The sequence below is a fragment of the Apiospora marii genome (assembly GCF_038362585.1).
Source record: "Apiospora marii strain CBS 49790 chromosome Unknown utg000004l_segment0_segment0, whole genome shotgun sequence".
Taxonomy (NCBI): domain Eukaryota; kingdom Fungi; phylum Ascomycota; class Sordariomycetes; order Amphisphaeriales; family Apiosporaceae; genus Apiospora; species Apiospora marii.
The window spans coordinates 1,187,694-1,207,614 of record NW_027117375.1 but is presented as its reverse complement, the minus strand read 5'-3'; the positions used below and the strand labels follow the sequence as shown (position 1 = coordinate 1,207,614).

The window sequence follows — 19,921 nt, the reverse complement described above, 5'->3', positions numbered from 1 at the left end:
TCGTATCTCTTACCAAGAGTTGGGCCAGAAATAGCTTTCTGAGCTTCCGCTCTCCCCCGGGATACCTTGACGAGGCCCCCGTCGCAGGCCAACGACCCGAGTGTCAATCACCCCAAGCACATGCCTCCCGCGATTGTTTCCGGTGTTTTGTGCCTAACGCCTGCGGGAGGCGGATCAAACAATTCTAGTTGGGTAAGCCTGTGACTCCGGGCAGATGGAGAGGCGCCTCTAATAGACGCCAAGGAGGCAGATGAGACACTGGCAGACGAGACCCAACGGCTTGGCTTCACGCCATCAAGCCTAAGCCTATGCCGTTCAGCAGAACCCTTCGTCACCAGCCGGCCTGCTGGACCCTTTTTCACGGCAAGGGAAGTGAGATGAGCTCGACTAGACGGAGCTGATGTGCTGTACAGTAGGACCCTCAATCAAGGAGCTCTGATGAGTCTGATGCCCTGATGCCCTGATGCCCACCCAGGACGGACGGGAGGCACGGGTGGGCAGAATGAAGCTGGCTAGCCGCATCTGCTAGGTGCGGAGGCCTCGAAGCAAAGCAGACCCCTAAAACACAGTAAGCAAGGTGAGAGTGAGCATTACTCGCTCAAGCGTGCAAGCGTTGCTGCTAAGATCCAACGGAGGTCGACCGGGCGGCGGGTGTGCATATGGAAAGCCACCTTTGTTAGCCCCGAGTGGAGCCAAATGAAGACAGTAGCAGCGCTATCTTGCGCGCATGCAGTAGTATGTATGTAGGGGGTGGAGGCTGAAGGAACGACGCCGCGTGTCCCTTAGCAAGCCCCCGTCATTTGGACCCGAGGAAACGGGTCTGCGGGCGCCAGCCCATCTGTGGATTGAGGGACGGGCTGCTCGGCTTGGGTTTCGTTGCCATTGCTTGTTTTTCCTATTGGGTGGAATGAAGGGAGAAAAGAAGAAACAAAGCAAGCCTCTCTGATGCGTCGAACATAAGCCGAACCCAGATACGGGGGTACTGTCAGCATGAGGCGCTTTGGCTGTTCGCTTCTATTTTTCCCCCATCCTCGGCGAGGAGGAATACGAAGAAGACAAGACTTCTCACACCGGACGCAAGACGGGTATCATGATTTTCTCTCCCTAGAGATGCAGCAGCATCGTACCGCACATGCACATTGCCAAAGACAAATTTAGAACCAACCTGGGGGATTGAGTTCCGATTGATTGATTGACTGATTGATGTCAGCAAGGATGCGTCTTCCAATATGATATGACATGTAGTAGGAATGTCGGTGCGCCGTACGACGTGCAGCAGGTCTGTGTAGGTGCATGTACTTCTTGGGCTGGGCGGGTGGTATGGCGTACGAATAATTCAAACAAGACTTTCCAAGAGCGAAGGGTTCCTGGCATTCATTCGATGGATTTCTTCCGTTGCGAACACAGGTCCTCTGCACAGGTACATAAAGCACACACACACACAATTGACAGACACACTTCAGCTCTCAGAAAGCAAAAAAAAAGACCGGAGCCACCCTCAGCGAAGCGAAATGGGCAGCAGGAATCCGGGCAGCGGAGATGGCGAACAAGGAACGAGTAGCGTCGTCAGCGTCACATTCGAACATTTGCCCGAAGACCGGCGTGTCGATCAACGGCGATGCAATGGGCTGCCTGACCTGACGGACGGAACCTGCCTGTGCCGCCTAAGCATGCTTTTTGTGCGTACCTATGTAAGGTAGCGATTAATTTGATCTATCGCACAGGCTATTGGCAAATTCTCGAAGCCTTTCAATGTTAAATCTCGTGTCGGTAATGGGCCATCCAACCTGCATGGCAAATGGCTACGATGAACGCCGGGGTTGGCTTTTTAATTGGACCTCTCCATGCATTCCTGGAGTAAAAAGTCTTGTCGAGGTGTCACTAATAGCAACGTGATGGAGGCTGTGCTGCCCTGAGTTGTTCGGTCGCGCATGAAGAACACGGACGCCAACATCAATATGGGGGCGGCTCCATTCCACCCTTCTTATTATGGTAGACCATGATCTTGAACGGAGTGGCAGGATCTTGCAAGGAATTGATTGATTGCATGTATGGTGGTCCTGGTCCTCTCTGTTCTGGCGAAGGAAACATTAAGTAATCAAACCAGGCGGGTTGCTTGGATGCTTTCAAGGTCATAGCCAATCTCACTCAGGAAGCGGCATATTTCTGGTCCACGATAAAAGCCGTCGTCGCGTATCATGCATGCGGCCGCCGGATCTTGGTCTTGGATTTGGCCGCCAGCCCAGAACCAGAACTACCGTACCAGCCCTCCAGCCCCCCCCCCCCCCAGGAAAGGAACGATAAAAACAAACAAAAATGCCCAGTGGTGTGTGGTGTCTATGCTAAACTTCCAAGCGGTCTCGATGTCAAACGCGATCTTCACCCCTCCCGGATTGGCGTAGAGCTGGACGAGGTTTCACGTTTCGTGTTTGACTGGAGTCGGGCGTCGCGCGACGTTCAAGTCATCGCTCAGCTGGCTGGTGTGGCCAAACCTTAGAGCCAGTAGCTTAGGTACATACCTAGCTGCCAGTACCTACCTAGTAGACCAGCTACCGCATGTGCCGTTTCCGTTGGCGACCGCTCCCACCGATTAGCTCTTCGAGATAAGCAGATAGACGGATGGATGGATGGGGATGGGCTTTCTTGTGAAAGACATGTTGACATTGGTATTGGACGGATGGAAATGACCTTGTCAAACGTCAACGAATATATCGAGGTTCGACCACGACGGCAACGTCTGAGCGAACTGGGGCCATCTTGGTTATGAATGTCTCGAATGCGACGCCCTGTGCCTTGGTTTGTGCTCCCGGCATTGCTTGAGAGAGGCAACTGTTCCTGAAGATCTCCAGGGCTCACAGGTCGTGTGCAAGGCCTCCCCGTCCGTCGCAGCAATATGCAGGAGGGCTTGGATGCTTGAGTTTTGTGCAACTGCAACATTGAACGAGTTGGAGCGTGAAGAGGTACGAATCGCCGGCGCAGAGCCACCGTGCCGGATACTGTACGACGCGGGAAGGCAGGTGTTTTCTTTACGGCCAAGGACGCCGCCTCCCTTTTTCCCAGGGTCTCACTCCAAATTGATCGTGCGGCCAATCAGACCGCTGCGGGTGGAGGGCATCTGATGATTTGTTCTCTCAATTGGCTGGGATTAAGGGCAGCCCGTCTCGACCGTTAGCCACAAACGGAAATGGTGGTGGGCACTACTGCAAGGGGTGGCATTCTGCAAGTACACGCCCGATTTCAACTCAACCCAATCAGCTAAAAATCAAATGCCTCCGCCCAGATAAACCGCAGTGCTTCAGTGCCTGGGGATGCCGCGGCGGGCTTTAGGGCCTGGATTTGCCCGTTTAGGAGACTGGCTCCCGGCCGGGCCAGGCCACACAGCTAGATCAACACTGTGCTGCTGTACCCGCGACTGGCCCCCAGGCAGCCAGGGCCGGCTAAAAAAGAAAAGGAAGGATATGCACCAGACCCCCTGGTCGGTGTAATTTCCCGTCTCTTTCGCTTGTCTCTCTGGACCAGTCAAACCAGCCAGACCAGTGCCAGACGGCGTGACGGCCCTCCACAGAGTTCCCACTTGTACTCTCGGGGCCTTGGTCTTGTCTGGCGACGTGGAGTGATGAGTGCAATTAGATGCTTTATGTGACTTCCAGTGCCCAGCAGGGTACGGAGGGCTCTGTACCCAACACGGCAATAGGTGCGTGGGGAGGGGGCATGAGCCTACCTAGCAGGAGATATGGTGGTGCTGGTGGGAGAAGAGAGCGAGAGACCAGAGACAGCAAAGCCGCCTCCTCTCTCATCACTGCCCACCCACACCCACACCCATGTCGGTCCTCTCTGGCCTGGGCCCCATCTCTCATCCTCCCATGTCCCAAATCCCCTCCGTGCGCTCTCATCTTTCCCTCCCTTTTCCCCCAAGTCCCTCTTCTCGCGCTTTGCCGGGCATCCACTCACTCTTCTCGTCTGATCTCACCTGCCTGTCTCTCGTTTCGGCCACTTGAGATCTCTCCTTCCTTTCCTAAACCCGACAGAAACACCTCACATCTATCGTGTGTGTCAGCAGTCTCGTCTCCATTCCCACGCCAGACACAGTCAAAGGCTTCTCGTCGTGCCTCCCGCTCTCTTAACTAAACGGCTTGCCATCTGCTCGTCGTCATCACAGCGAGGGTCATCGATTCTCCACGAGACCGTCCACTCACCCAGCCTTGGACAAGAGACTACCGTCGTAACCCAGCCATCGAAATATCTACACACGACCCGCCGAAGAAGACGTTGCACCATCAGTTCAGAGGAAGGTTGTTTGAAGCAAAGGTTAGTGCCAGCATCCCTTCTGCCAGAAGGGTGGTCTGTAATTGGAACGAAGACAAGGAGTTGTCCAATGGGTGCATTGTTGTCGTCCTACGCCTTTCAGTCGAACTCCGTGGTCTATCCAGCAGCACAAAGAGTCGACGACGAATAAAGTGTCGCCTTCAGTTCATGTCGCCTCTTGTTTGACAACTCAGGAGGCTCGTCAAAGAACGCATCGGCTGGATACCCCATTTCAATACACCATCACCTTCCTTCATCCCGACCGGACCACACCAGCCATCTTACAATATCATCGGGACCATCGACTAACGCAGCGTAGAAATCTGTCGAATTTCATTCAACAACCCTCTCCCTAGCGGAGCCGACATTTTGTCACTTCGGCACTTCATCGTTCTCGAGTCGCTGAGCGGTCTGAGAGCTTTTCTTACCACATTCGCTAAATCCTATATCGAACTCACCGTTCAACTCTATTCAATATGTTGTTCAAATCTTTCGTCATCTCGGCCTTGATTGCGACGGTGGCCGCAGCAGGAGACGGCGTGCAGAAGCCGGCTGAAGACCCCCAGTCTGGACCCGATACCGTCCATGGCTGCTACAAATCAAAGGGCGGGCTCAAGTCTGCCGGTTTAAATAACTTCCAAACACAAGGAGAGTGCGCCACAACCTGCCGCAAGCTGGGCAAACCAGTTGGTGCCACGCAAGTGAAGGAGTGCTGGTGTGGTGACACCTACCCACCCAAGTCCTCATTAACCGACGATAAGGACTGCGGAGAGCCATGCCCGGGTTTCGGCGTTGACGCCTGCGGTGGTCTGGATACCTGGACGGTTTACAACATCGGTATCCGTAAACAAGTAGCGGACGACCCCGACCCATCGACATCGTCGTCAAAATCTGCCGGAGCAACATCTTCCGCCCCCGCGGCTGCCACGAGTTCTGGTGAGTACCCCCGTGGTCTTCGACTTTGGTTTGTTCTCTGGACTGGACTGACGTGATCAAGCTGCGCCCTCGGCAACAGCATCCGATGAAGCAGACTCCGGCAACAAGACGAACACAGTAGGCATCGCAGTCGGCGTTGTCGTCGGTCTTATTGTTTTGAGTGCCATTTGCGGTGGTGCCTTCTTCTTTTACCGCCGCAGGAGAAACGCCGAGATCGAGGAGGAACACAGGCGAAACGCTGCTGTCAACGCCTTTATCGCAGGCGGCAAGCCTCCATCCAGCAGCGGCGGCCTCTCTCTCTCTGATCAGCGTCTCGACCCGGTCATGGCACAGCGCAGAATGAGCGACGGCAGCATTGCAGACAACGAAGATTACTCCCGCAGGATCCTTCGAGTACGTACCACCGACTTGCTCAAATTTTGGTTGAATTCTGTTCCCACTAACACGTCCGCAGGTCACCAACGCATAAACGACTCGTCAAGACGCATTCTTGAAGCGTCCACTCACGACGAACGAATGACTTCGGCTTGTACCTACTTGTTCCACATTGGCATCTTTGACGGCGTTCTCTCTGGTGTGGTGTCTGTTGTCATAGGATGATGTATCATCATACTCGATGATCCTTTGGCGTTATTTAGTGTCTTGCAGGCTGTTGGATAACAGAATATATTGGGCGCACGAAACGGTACTCGACGCATCACCCTTCACCTACTACTCCGCCGGTCACGCAATGCCGTCCCCTCCTTACCTCTTATCTTCTGCTCGGAACCGAGCGTAAGCGCAGAGGCGCCTTACGACCAGCGCGAATCATTCGAACACATACACTTTTTTAAATTATTTACGGCGAGAACTACAACAAAGGCGGCGGTGGCCTTCTGAGCAAAATGTCATAGATAGGGGTCCCCCCCAGGATACGTCAACCATATCGTATGACTGGTTGTCTCGTATCAGTGATGCATACACTGACGGGTTGTGCTGTCTGGGGATTCTGCGATGTTCGAAGGGTATGCCCCTGAACCGGGATCTAGGACAATAGACAGCGTGAAAAGGTACTGGCATTGAGGCACTTTTTGTATATTTATCTGGATAGCCCAACATATCTGAACCTATGTTCACGAAACTAATACCCTTGTGCATACACTATCAACGTCTCTGCTGTATTTGACGGTTTTTCGCCTGTATTTCGATACACCAATATGGCAATGGCATTCAGATTAGCTAACTTTCCACTTACTGAAGCCTATGACCTTGGTTGGCAAGCGTCTCTAGATCCTGATTCGTGATGAGGCAACTAACTAGGCTCTGGTTCTGACAAGGCACGATAAGATGTTTGAACTAGTTGCAATTTCCCTAGCAACGAATAGTGATGTTTCGCGTTCAAGATTATGATACAACCACGGACACTGAATAACGGACGATCTCTATCTATCCTGATAACTGCGGGATAGGACAATGCCTGCGTATTGGAGCGTTTAAACAGCGAGGCAACTCGACGAGGTTGGCAGCGAGATTATGAGCTTCAACATGCCCACTTTTGAAGCAGCAGCCTGGGATAGCAGTCTAGTGCAAACTGATAAGAGTAACGAGAGACTGGTTAAGCGAAAGATGCATGCCTACTGGGATGCCTACGCTCCAGGGCTGGGTTTGTGCCTCGTTATAGAAATTCTTGAATATACCACCTTGTCAGAACCAACTGCAATGACGTGCGGATCGGCTAGTCTGAAACGTGGCATAGAATAAGGAGTGTCTCGCCATGTGCATGTTCTGGACTAATAGACCTTCCTCCATCTGCCTACCTAGGTAATATTACCCTTACAGCACGTGACGAATACTTATGCATCTGCTATGAAGGCTGAAAAGGGGCCGACGTATTCAAAGGTAGTTCGGATTGCATGAACTGCCCAGCACGGAGAAGAGCACTATCGACCGACGATGCCGATAGAAATGGAGCAACGTGGACGACGATGACGATGACGAAGCTTGCAGTAGGTATCTCCAAAAAGACGGCCTTGGCCTTGGCCTTGCGTGCACTACCTATTACACAATCTTGGTACCTGACCTGACCTACGGGCAGACACTAGGTGAAATCTGGAATCAATTAATTGATGCCTTACAAAGAGGTACATAAGTGAGGTACACATTCATCCTGGCCCTTGCGCAGAGTCACATGACATCGAGCTGGCGAGCTCAGCTTGCTCTGGAGACTGGACCGCGTCGAGCTCCACAGTTCACATTCCGCGTGTTTGGCTGAAGATGAACTTTTGGCAGGAAAAGTGACGCTTTGCGACGAGAGAAGTTAAGCTTGACGATACCCGCTTTGCACATCAACACAGCCTTGCCATTTCGCCCAACAAAGGTTACGACTTGCGGAATCATTTCCAGAGCTGAAAGGTCTACCACATCATCATACTCTGTCAAGGTTCCAACTGAACCAGAGCTGCTGCAATGGCAGTTGGCATCGGACCTCGAGTGCGCCGTACTGCGCAAAATACCCAGACAACGTAAGCTGCACTGCACTGAATGCACCAACTCAAGGATGTTTTGCTCGATAACTGACCGACCTTTCCGGCATCTACAGATACAACCTGACCCGTCGAGTACACACCATCCAAACATACCCGGTTCTCTCCCCCCAAGGAGCCACGATCGTCCTTTACGGACACGAAGATGGTGTTTCGGTAATTTGGCGCGGAGGGCGGCCCTTCAAGGCCTCTGTCTACGACGACCCTGGTCATGGTAAAAAGGGCAAGCAAAATGGCAACGCACCCGAAGATTCCGTCATGGTCATTGACTCCGACGACGACGATGCTACGGCTCAAAGCGGCGCGGCCTTCACCGATAAACCACAATTCGAAGAGGGAAGCATGGACGAGTTCCCTCAGACCGACATTACGCAAACGCTAGACCTGTCCATGGGCTCGGCTGTCTTCCATATTGCTACCTTGCCTATGACACCCTGTGCTGCCGAGGATGCTGCCTGGAACGGTGCCGATTTGCTTAAGGAGAAAATCGTGTTTTCTGTCTCCTGTGCAACGCGCGAGGTCTACTTGGTTACCTTGCCTCTGACGCCACCCTCCCCTCTGAGCAAGTCCCGAGAAGAGCTCCGTGTGAACTTGTTGGCCGGAAAGGCTGGCAACGGAAAATGGGGCGAGTCCATGACCTTATTAATGGGCCAGGAGAAGTACAGTGATGGGTTGGCCATGACCCTGGTCCAGCCAAAGCCTACATCAGACCGTAGCAAGTCTGCAGAGCGCTCGCGATCCACTGGTAGAGCTGCGCCGCGAGCTGTGATAGCAGCACATTCGAAAGAGGCCTCAGGGACTCTTCGTCTGTGGGATGTGCCGCTCGAGAAGACAACGAAAGACCGGCCGGTCGAGCCTTTCCAAACCGAGTTCCTACCGGCCCCGCTCTCGTCCGTCTCTTTCAACTCCACACATTCAACCCAACTTTTGTGCAACACTTCCCAGGCCGTCAGGGTCTACGACTACGCACAGCCATCCATGCCACTTGAGGATTTCTCAGATACCCCCTTTCCCTCGCAAGGCTCGTGGCTTATCACTCTCTACCCCCCTTTTGCCCGCCCCTCGTCATCACGCAAGCCCATCATAGCAGCCTCATGGATAGCCCATGGCAGAGCTGTTCTGGCCTTACTAGCAGACGGACAATGGGGCATCTGGGATGTTGACGGCGTCTCACCACAAGGACCTGCTCTCGGCAAGCAGAGCTCTGGCATTCGCGGTGCTGCCATCACTTCGTTCAGCGTAACGGGGTTTGTTGAAGGCACAAGCCCTCTGCGCAATCCGGGAGCCCAACGAGCAACTGGAGCCGGGGGCGAGTTCGTGCCCATGACGCCACATTCCCGGCGTGAAGCCCTATCCACTTTCTCTGGACCTGACCGGCTCTTCTCTGTCAGAGGAGGCATTGCCGTCATGCCGATACCCGCCCAAGCGACGACCACCGCAGATGAGAGTGCCGTCCTATGGATCGGCGGGTCCGAACATGTTCTTGTGATCCCCGGCATTCTCAAGTTTTGGGACGCACAGTTACGAAAAGGAGTCGGCGGAGGCGTGAATCTCTTCAGTGGTGCACAGCCTACGCGAATGGTCCGCCTGAGCGATCTTACCGTTGGCCTCATGGGTGAGCGCTGTACCGATGTTGCGGCTATCCCCAGGTTCGGAGGACCGCAAGCAGCAACCAATGAAGGCCTCCCCGTCGATGTTGCTGTTTGTGGCGAAAGCCGGATAGTGGTGGTACGCGAGAGTGAGACGGTCGTCGGCACACGTATTGGCGGTATTATGGGCCGCCGCAAGGGCCTAAGCGAGCGCGCCAGAGAAAATAGCGCCATAGTCGTACATCCACGGCCAGAACAACCTGCCAGCCAAGCTTACAATCTCTCAATCAACCCGAGGAGGAGGTTCTCGAGCCACTCGGCCCATCGCGAACCCGAGAACAAGGCCGATCGGGTCCTGCCTTCCACCGAAACGGACGAAACCACAGCTGCGCCTCCGCGTACCAGCGGCTTTGCCTTTGCGGACAGCTTAAACGCAGCGGCGGATGTCATGCAGGACGATGACGAGATAGAGCGAGATGTCGAGGTCGAAATGCTGGATCTCATGGAAATTGACCGGTCATTGGATGACATGAGTGATGGAAGAGGAAGGGGGCGGAAAAAGGTCGTCTTCGACTCCTAGGGCAGCCTGATATCAGGTTTGAGCTGGCCCACGATGGCGGAAACAAAGCCGCTGAATATCCGAGCAAATATTAATGTACAATCTTGACGCTAACACCGGGGCATACAGGAATGCCTTACGAATGGAATGATGGGACGTGCCGCTTGCTGTCTTCATCGCTCGTGTTGCAACCGGAGTGAAGTAACTTCCGCCAGTCCTACACCCAGCCGCTCATTTGGCAAACTTTATCCAACATACGCTGTGAACGCCCACTGTTTCTCCGTTCGCTTATGATGGCGATTATAAAAGCAGTGGGATGCTACCAGAACCATCCCCGGAAGCTCTTCTTGAAATGTATACTCACTAGACTCATCATCCGCGCGGCAAGGTGGAGCACAAGGCGAGATCATTCCTTGATGCTCTGTAATCCACGCGGTATATCAAATGGCCTTCGTTGCCACGTGTCGCAACCTCTTCTCCCCCTTTTCTCTGTCCGCTTCCCCCGGAAACCTCTGGCGAAAGTTAGTGGGTGGAAGGAGGAAGAAAGAGATAGGTCCATAGAAAAGGGACGAGGGTGGTTACGTCGTTCTTTAGACGGACACGCGCCAAGTTCTCTCACCTCCCGAGTTCCCTGAACACGGGAGGTTCTTCACCATAGACCTGATGCTCTCCTGGCTTACGCAAGCCATCCCGTTGAGCCAATCCCTCGCAAGGGGGCTGCGGCGGGCGGGCCGAACTGGCTTCGTTTCTCACGTGGGCTGGGTGGTGAGACTACTTGGTACATTTTCCTCTTTGGGGGCATGTGGAATGACGCGGCTGTTTTTAGTTCTAGCCGTGTCTCTGTGCTATAATCCAAATAGACAGCCTGCATCGTTTATTCTAGCTGCACCAGAATTTGAACTATTGATGCCAAACTGCTGCTGTGTATCTCATTGAATGTAAACAGCGTCGTATTTGCTACTGCGTATTATTCAATCTCCCGAATTCTAGTTACTACCCATCCCAGCTTAGCACGGTCGGGTATGCCAATCCGCGGTGCCTTGGCTTGCTTTTTGATACATAACATTGAACTCTGCTAAGATGAAGAAGATGCGGACATCCAAACAAGCACGACGCCCAAGCCCCTTCAAAGGCTTCGGGTCCACCAGCTGTTAGTGGTGGGTTCATTTAATGCCCAAATCGGCAAACCGTCCCTACTGCTTACATCATGCAGGTATTCGTTGGGTGTAACTTCGTGGCACCTAGGAAGTCGGTAGCGATACCAAACGGTATGTATGGCGGTCTGGCTTGACTCGAAAGTAGCACGACCTCAAGGTTCGTTCCATTATGTGCGTCATGACACGGAACACGAGGCCATCGAGGGCAGCTGTGGTTACGCGGAGCATGTCGGCCACGCATTTACTGTTGCTCATGGGATTGCTCGCGGCGCACAAAAAAGAAAAAGGAAGAAAATAGATGAAACAATAAAACTCAGCTCTCTGGTCCCGGCAGTCTATTCTTCTCACGGTCGGCTTGACGGATTGAATGAAGCTTTCGCCCCGCCTCTGTTTGCTGTACTGTCTGGCTGGGTGCATGTTTGTTGCATGCAGAGACCGACTTTTGAAGGACGCATGGCACATGCCTGACGGAGCCTTTGCTAGCCAACTATCAAAGCCACTGGGGATCGACAAACGTGCAGATACTTGCCGCAAATGGAGGAATCATACATTGATACTACGATTACGCACACTTAAACCACCCCTCGATTCCAGCGAGCTCAGCTCAGCTCCAGCCAGCCTCCAGGGATAGTCCGCAAGGGATCATGGGACGAAAGTACGGGCCTAGGCCATTAGTGCGCTGAGATCAGGTTCTGGAGCACCTATGGCCAAACATCATCTCAAATGCTCGGTGACTTCGATAGTTTACTAGACCGACGACAAGATGGATGGCAGGATAGCTCGGTTGGTGATCGCATTGGTTTGTCGGGTGTGGCCTGATATTTCTATCTGGTTGTGCCACCACAACAAGTCTCTGACCCCTTGCCACCCTGCATTCCCGTGAAGTTTGTTGTTGTACTATTGTCCAGCCAGCAACCTCAGCTGCGGTCTGTTGGGGGCCGTATCACGCGTATTGCGATACTACTAGTGGATCTACAGGGGAGATGATCCGCACGGCTGACATTACTGGTTGTATACAATATACTACTATCAAGTGCTTACGGTCGTCAGCGGTTTGATACATGGGGAGGAAGAGGAAGAAGAAGAAGACGAGGAAGCCAGACAGCTCTTCCCCCCTCATACACCCTCCCACCATTCTTCACTCCACGGTCTACCGCGGTGGTGATGCGAACGTTGTTCATCACGACGTGCCGTTCCAGCGACGACGTTTCACTTACAGCTACGCTACATAGACTTGGGTTAGTATGGTCTGGTTAAGAGGGGGACACCTGCTGTCCGTTTGCATCGCCGGGCTGCTCCAAACATGCGCTGCAACAGCGCAGAACCCGGTCTCTCACGACGGCTCGTGGGACCCCGAGTACGTCCTCGTCGCGACGGCACAGAATATCACCATCAACTGTGAATCACGGTACTCGGTGGTTTTTAACGGTACATCGCCTGGGCCTGTCCTGCACTTCCAGGAAGGAAAGACTACGTGGGTGAGAGTCTATAACCAGATGCCCGACAAGAATATCACCACGGTATGTCACAGTGCTGTGCTGTTGCTTTCATGACCAGGCCACTGAAGTATGCGTTAGCACTGGCACGGTCTCAGCCAAAGGACAGCTCCCTTCTCAGATGGCACCCCGCTGGTCTCGCAGTGGCCGATTGCGCCTGGGATGTACTTTGATTACGAGATCCATCCCGAGGTGGGAGATGCGGGCACCTACTTCTACCACTCCCACGTCGGCTTCCAAGCTGTCACGGCGCACGGCGCCCTCATCGTTGATGCTGCCAACGAGACCAAGCCGTACGATTACGACGGCGATATTCCCATATTGCTTAGCGACTACTACAGAAAGACAGATGACGTGCTTGAAGCGGGTCTCGTTGCGAACCCTTTCAAGTGGACGGGGGAGCCAGATGCCGTCCTTTTCAACGGCCGCTCAGGGAACGCCTCATTCGCCAATGCCACGGCGGACGACTCCTGCAAGCCCTACATCATCACCGTCGAGCCGGGCAAGACGTACAGGCTGCGATTCACGAGCGGTACCGCCCTGTCCTTTGTGATGCTCGGAATAGAAAACCACGCGGAATTGACCATTATTGAGGCGGACGGGCAGTACACGAAGCCGGCTGCAACGGACCGTATCCAGATGGGAAGTGGCCAACGCTTCAGTGTTCTCCTGAAAACCAAGACCGAGGAGCAACTGAAAGCGGATGGAAAGTCGTCTTACTGGATCCGATTCGAGACACGAGATCGGCCGACCCTGCCCAGCGGCTACGCTCTCCTGCAGTATACAAATAACTCCGCCAATTGCGAGACGGTCGGGCAGCCAAACCTCCCGGCAGATCTGCCTCCCACGTCGCCGGCCAAGTTGCCAACGAACTTGACGGATTATACCACTTGGATGGAGTATACCTTGGAGGCTCTCGCGCCACAGAGCAAGTTCCCGACGCTCCAAGAGGTTACGCGGACGGTGGTCATTACGATGAATCAAGTTGTAGTTGATGGATCTTATAATGGTAGCATCAACGGAATGCTTCAGTGGGAGTGAGTCACCATCCTTCCAGCCCCAGCCCCTTGCTACAGAAACTGATCATCATCGCTAACGCCCTTGTCCTTTTCTCTTGCGCAGCTCGAATAATCTGACGTGGCAAGAGGCCAAGCTCGGGGCCGAGAACTACCAGCCGTACCTCGTGACGGTGTACAAGACGGGCAAGACGCCCGACTACGACGCCGCGGTGGCCAACCAGGGGTGGGACCCGGCCACCAAGGCGTTCCCGGCCAAGGTGGGCGAGGTGCTGGACATTGTGTGGCAGAGCAACTCCGGGCCGACGGGCGGGTGGGACGTCCACCCGATGCACGCGCACGGCGAGCACTACTGGGACCTCGGGTCGGGCAACGGGACGTACGACGCGGCCGCCAACGAGCGCGCCCACTTCCAGAACACGAGCTACGTGCCGGCGCTGCGCGACACGACGCAGCTCTACCGTTACGCCGAAAAGGGCAGCGCGCACCACACGTCGGGCTGGCGGGCGTGGCGCCTCCGCGTCACCGAGGACAACGTCGGGGCCTGGATGATGCATTGCCACGTGCTCGGGCACATGGTCATGGGCATGCAGACCGTCTGGGTCTTTGGCGGCGCCGCCGACATCCTGGCCGAGATCCCCGAGCCCTACGTCAGCGGCTACCTCGACTACGGCGGCAGCGCGTACGGCAGTGGCAACCAGGATCCGCTGGTGATGTCGTGGTTCGAAGCATTATAGATGCTTCATATTGAACGCGCATAGGATATGTATGGGATTTCAATCATGGGTCTGATGTGGCTAATGTAAAGAGTCGTCGTATTTCAATAGCAGCAAGAGTCATTCGACCAAGTACTGAACCATCGTGGCCCCTATAATGAGTTGATCTCGTGGTAGGACTTTCAATGAAATATAATGCATTGATGGCTGATTCAAACATCGACGCAGCCGTCGGGTTCAAGATGCGCCGCGGAGATAATGTAACTAAATGGCACCCGGCAGTCAATGTAAATGCGGGCGAATCGCCATACTTGCTTCAATGATACGGGGACGGGTGGACAATCGACAGTCTAATAATAAGCCTGAATCGACTTTGTGAAACGCACTTGACTGATTTTGTATCAGGATGCAATGCTGCATCGACCATCTGCAGCCAATCGCCTCATGCAATCTTTGAAGAAATCCCAAGAGGGGTGACGTCACATAGGCCTCCCGGAAGAAATGCTCCAGCTATCCTTGCGCTTACACATGCCGCATCAACAACGGCTTTCACATGAACGAACAGCGGCACAACCTTCTCACGACCTTGCCGCTTACATCGCGAGAAACTACGGTAGAGATCAGGAAATCCATCGCCGAGATGGGTCAACGCGAGAACCAGATCGCCAAATCCATCATCTACGTCATCATCAACAACGATGAAGATGGCCACCCCATCCGGCGCCAGACGGCCCTGAGCCGCCTCTTCAGCTATCTCAACCTCTACTGGTTGAGTTTTCGGCTGGTCCGCGACGATCTGTTCCGGAGCCTGCGGGAATTCTGGGCCATCAAGTCGTCGGATTACAAGGACAGCTTCACGCCCTCGTCGGCGGCCACCAGGCACAGCAAGAGAGTGCCCATGTTGCAGCCGATGGGGGACATGGGCTACAGCGGATCGACCTTCTTCCGCACGGCTGACGGGGCATACCTGGTCAAGTCGGTGCCGCGATCCTTTGAGCACAACTTCTTCAAGAACGACATGCTGCTGCCGTACGCAGATCACATGCGCGCCAACCCGGGAAGCTTGCTCGTCCGCATCACGGATTTCCTAGAATGCGCCAGGGGCAGCCTGGGCACGCTGTTCGGCCTGGCGCCCAGCCACCACATCGTGATGGAGAACATACTGTACGGCCAGGATGAAAAGAAGGCGTCTTCGTCGACGCCGCCACCGCCGCCGGGAGCATCTGAAAACGGCGGGGACGTGGAGGATGGGCAGCCCAAGAAGAAATGGGAGTCTTGGGACCTCAAGCCCGCCTCGTATTTCTTCCCGGAGCGGGACATCGCGGGTGGCAAGCTGACGTCGGAGGCTACCAAGTCGAAGCTCGCCGACGAGTTCGACGGCAAGCTGTACCTGACCCTGGACCAAGCCGAGGACTTCAAGGCGCAGCTCCAGAAGGACACGAAGCTTCTGGCCAACTGCGACGCGGTGGACTACTCCCTGTTCCTCGTGCGCATCTCGGTCGACGGGGACGGGGACGAGGACGAGGACGGCGGTAAGGCCCCCGTCGTCCCGCCCGCGCAGCCCCCGTTCGCCCCGCCAGGCCCTCCGAGCTGGTGCACCGGCATCCCCTCGAGCAACGGGCGAGAGGTCTACCGCGCCGCCGTGCTCGACTTCTTCTGGGCCAAACACACGGTCCACGCCAAGGCCATGACGGGCCTCATCAAGACTTACAACTTGATTGACGAGCAAGGCCCTATGAGTGTCACAACCCACGCCGATGAGTACCGCCAGCGGTTCATGAAGATGTGTCTCGACATGATCGAGGTCGACGGGCGCATGTGGAACTTTGAGGGGGCTGAGGCGGTCGGACCCGAGGCGTCTGGTTCTTCTTAATCTTTGGGCTCCTCGCCGCCCTATCCAGCAAGCATTGCAACCTGGGGGAAGCATGCGGTACTATCATGAAAGGCATGATCGGGACACATGGGGATGTGACATGATGACAAATGCTCGGGGCCGACGCTCAGGAGGGGGGTGGGTTGGTCTATCATGACTTACCTACATGAGAATCATACGCAAATCGTCGGGGCCCACAGTGAGAGAGGTTTATGAGATTGAATGTTTAGTTCAAGATACCCAACATCGTTAATGGATCGTTCCATGAAAATGAATTGCATTTCAGTTTACTCATGGCCAAGATGCGTGACATGATCTACGCCCATATGGTCTAAACGTCTCAGCCCTTCCTGAGCGCCATACTGATCAAAGTTGGCCCAGCAACGTCATGTATGGTAGAGAGCTGGCGGTTGATGAAGAGGTATCACCCTCACATTACCATTGCCGAGTCCTCAACAACAGAGCCGTAGACATATATTGATGCACGGGGGTAAAGGGATTCGAGACCCGTGTCATACTGGCTAGAGTCAGTCGCCTAGTGCCGAGTCCCGTTCACTACGCCGAGGCCAACTCTATTAGACAACGGCGAAGATCATACATTCCTACTAGTCCCATGTTACTATTGGCAAGCAAGACGGTATGGAGAAGGGACGGCTCGGGAATTAACGGCGCGCGGGAAAAGAACGTATATTACAGTAGACATATATATCCACAGAAGAAGAAAACAAAACAAAAAAACGATCGAGGGTGTCAGAAACGAGACATACTTGTACATGTAGGTGCATGTGTATGTAACTAGTCTGTGTCGCTACTGTTCAGTATCTAAGCGCTGCCAACCAAACAGGACATGACATGACGTCCCCTGCTGTGACGGGGAACCTTCCCGTACTGCCGCACATTATCAGTGCTTTGATATAAAAATATATGAATATAATTCAGATGTATCTAAAGAAAGCATTTACGTATGTATGATGAGTACCTAGGTTGGTAAGGTAGTGTGGAAGTGGGCGTCCATCTCGCAATCATTCCAACCTCACCAGCATTCTTTCCCACTGCAGCACAGCGAAGCAACCTTCCATCTACCTATTTTCAGAACTCGAGTTTGTCTTGCAGGTGGCCATGCACAGTAAAGGGGTAGTCATGGTGGTAATTGACTAGAGTTGAGGCTACTGACTGGCTGGCTGATGGACCGAACCCGAATCCTGCCGCCCCCACAAAGCCCAGAAGCGCGGGGTGGTCCCAGGGGTCGGCCATCAACATCTGCAAAACCCGCCCGAAGCAGAGAGCTCAGCGGCTCCAGACGCTGTTGTGGGCGGTGGGGGCACCACCACCAGCGAACCATTTGCCCGAACAGGCGGCTTCCGTGGCGAAAAAGAGCACGACTCTTGTTCGACTGTTTGTTCGAGAACGTGATGGTGTGTATATCATAAGGTGGTACTCGGAGGTTTGATGCCACCATCGAGAACCGATCACACACACCTACTACTTACTCACTGTGCCCGCCGCCACCGTGGATACCACCCACGGCAAGAAGTGGCGGGAATGCCCAAAACACTCTCAGTGTCATTGTACTCCAAACTGTCGGATAGCGAAAGGAAAAAGGCCTGATGCCAGCCGCTTGCCGCTTAAGGGATTGAGACTTTGGGCGGAAAACCTACCCGGTGAACGCGGGTGGGCGATCTCACAGCATCTCCAATAGTTGTTCAATATCGGTTTTAGGGCCGTCTGGGGCTCGGTCCAGCTATGTTGTGTTTGGTAGACTAGTGCCCAAAGAGGTCAGTAGAGGGGAGGCGGGCGTTTTGATCAATGATGAGATACAAGTTGGAAGGGTGAGAAGTATTCAATAACTTGTCCTGAGACGGCCCAGATTGTTTCTTTTCTCCAAAGAGCTCAGAAACCCATCAGATGCACACCCGGCTCGTCTGACAGCGATTACTCGTAAGACTTTGGATAGCCAATGTGTCCATGCTCCCGGCTATTCAGGCTCGCATTGCCGTCCGACACGAGGTTGACACGTCAAAACTTCCATCGGGGGGTGTCGCAACATTTAGCACTCACTTTACACGTACTTATTAAGCCCACGAGTCATGATTTGATGACCGCCAATTACCGTAAACGAGAGATGTCACTTCTTTCAACTAAGGCGGGCTTGATTGGCCGCTTTGGTGTGCTGCACTGCAAAGTCCGTCCAAGCGGCCATCAGTTGTCAGAAGGTCGGCTACCAAGGCGTTCTTGTCGCGACTCTGCAACCATGACCTGGCGAGGGATGGGCGATGTTAGTGGCTATAGGAGAGCAATTACTGTGTGACTTGCGAGGATGCGAGGGTCCAGTAGAGGTCGTTATTGCATTCCTACAGGCCCGGTGCCCGGCGTTGCCAAGTTTTGACGCATCTGACATGTCGTGTCTTCATTCCAATGTAGTCCATGCAGGAAGATCCCAGCATTTTCATCAAAAACAAGTTAGGGTGAACGGCCGTTGAACTACTCGAGTAGGTCTGTATGACGGCTAACGGCCGCCCAATGTACGGGTTGCTTTACAAGGCTGATGCTGTGCGATTATATCTCAGATGATATGTGGCGTCCGCTGCAATCCTGGAACTCCGAGAGTTGCTAATATCGATAATAACCATGCTGGCCCAATAGTACACGCCTTCAACGACTCAATTTCAAGACAGGCAGCCACCGGCTGAGAGGATTCCTCTGTCTTACTGCCTGCAATCGGTGAACGGAACCGGTCTGCGGAATACAATACATGGCGCGCAGGCAATGGCTGCGTACGATGGGGAAGGGTGGGCTTCTGGCCAAAGATGTTCTGCATGTCTACCACCTCACTTGAGTAACCGAACTTGAGCCCGCCTGTGACTAGATCCTTTTCCACGTTATGGACGTACGTCTTATACTGACCTGCGATTGCGAGGATAGGGGTGACGAACTCGCTCCAACGGCTATTAAGTACAAGTAATCTTCTATTCGACCAGGCCGGATTGCTTTTGACGATCTCGTGGAATTCAATCAGGCTAGGCATGTACATAATTTGCCGCTTCCCCGCCCCTTGTACCTGCAGAAACTTATTTTACCAAGTAGGGATCAATCTCAATGAAGATCGGACGCACTACTTCCCAAGCTGATGGATCATGGGCCCCCCGAAAACGACGTCGCAAAGTGGCAGTGGAAAACGGTGAGCCGGACCGTCATGAACCAACCTAACTCCAATACCTACTTACTCTGCTGCTCCCGCAAGCATACATGTGCACTTGCATAGGCCGGGCGATAGAATAGCACAGAGGGGCACATGTAGGTGCCGGTTGGTATCACTGACCAATCCTCTTCTGTTGCTGCCTTACATGCATAGTATCTGCGAGTCTGCGCATGCATTTTCATCAATACCCAGTGTTTCAGGCGTACTTATTCTGAGGTGTGGATCTGTCCGACAAAGTGAGAGAAGCATGCCCGCTCTCCCGGGGGACCCTGAGACAGTTGTCCATCTGCAGGTAAGAAAGAGAGAAAAAAAAAAAGGTATTGGCCGCTGTGTGCCTGGAACGGGGCAGCTGGCCAGGGTCCCGTTTTAGTGGGCAGCGAAACCCCGGCTCTACGTGGCGGCGTTCACTTGAGATTTGACGTGTACAACGTTTCTGTCCGCTGTCTGCTGTCTGCTGTCATTGAATGACTGTCTGGATGTGTGTATGCACAGCGCACAACGGCGGCAGACGACATGGTCCCAAGGCCAGTTGTCTGGTACGAATTGCATCAGA

General features: G+C 53.9%; 4 protein-coding genes across 4 annotated transcripts; all 4 read left to right on the top strand.

Moving 5' to 3' along the window:
* Window positions 1-4,781: 4,781 nt before the first annotated feature.
* On the top strand, window positions 4,782-5,710 carry PG985_006317 (uncharacterized protein; the record flags this gene model as incomplete). The annotated part of the gene is made up of 3 exons (XM_066826086.1): window positions 4,782-5,241; window positions 5,303-5,634; window positions 5,696-5,710. The coding sequence occupies 3 exons, from the start codon at window positions 4,782-4,784 to the stop codon at window positions 5,708-5,710; spliced, it is 807 nt and encodes a 268-aa protein (XP_066685693.1).
* Window positions 5,711-7,686: 1,976 nt separating this feature from the next.
* PG985_006316 (uncharacterized protein) lies at window positions 7,687-9,932 on the top strand (the record flags this gene model as incomplete). The annotated part of the gene is made up of 2 exons (XM_066826085.1): window positions 7,687-7,742; window positions 7,820-9,932. The coding sequence occupies 2 exons, from the start codon at window positions 7,687-7,689 to the stop codon at window positions 9,930-9,932; spliced, it is 2,169 nt and encodes a 722-aa protein (XP_066685692.1).
* Window positions 9,933-12,312: 2,380 nt separating this feature from the next.
* Window positions 12,313-14,317, top strand: PG985_006315 (uncharacterized protein; the record flags this gene model as incomplete). The annotated part of the gene is made up of 3 exons (XM_066826084.1): window positions 12,313-12,588; window positions 12,646-13,601; window positions 13,687-14,317. 3 exons carry the CDS (start codon window positions 12,313-12,315, stop codon window positions 14,315-14,317), a joined length of 1,863 nt encoding a protein of 620 aa, XP_066685691.1.
* Window positions 14,318-14,936: 619 nt separating this feature from the next.
* On the top strand, window positions 14,937-16,169 carry PG985_006314 (uncharacterized protein; the record flags this gene model as incomplete). Its single annotated transcript, XM_066826083.1, has 1 exon — window positions 14,937-16,169. One exon carries the CDS (start codon window positions 14,937-14,939, stop codon window positions 16,167-16,169), a length of 1,233 nt encoding a protein of 410 aa, XP_066685690.1.
* Window positions 16,170-19,921: the final 3,752 nt, after the last annotated feature.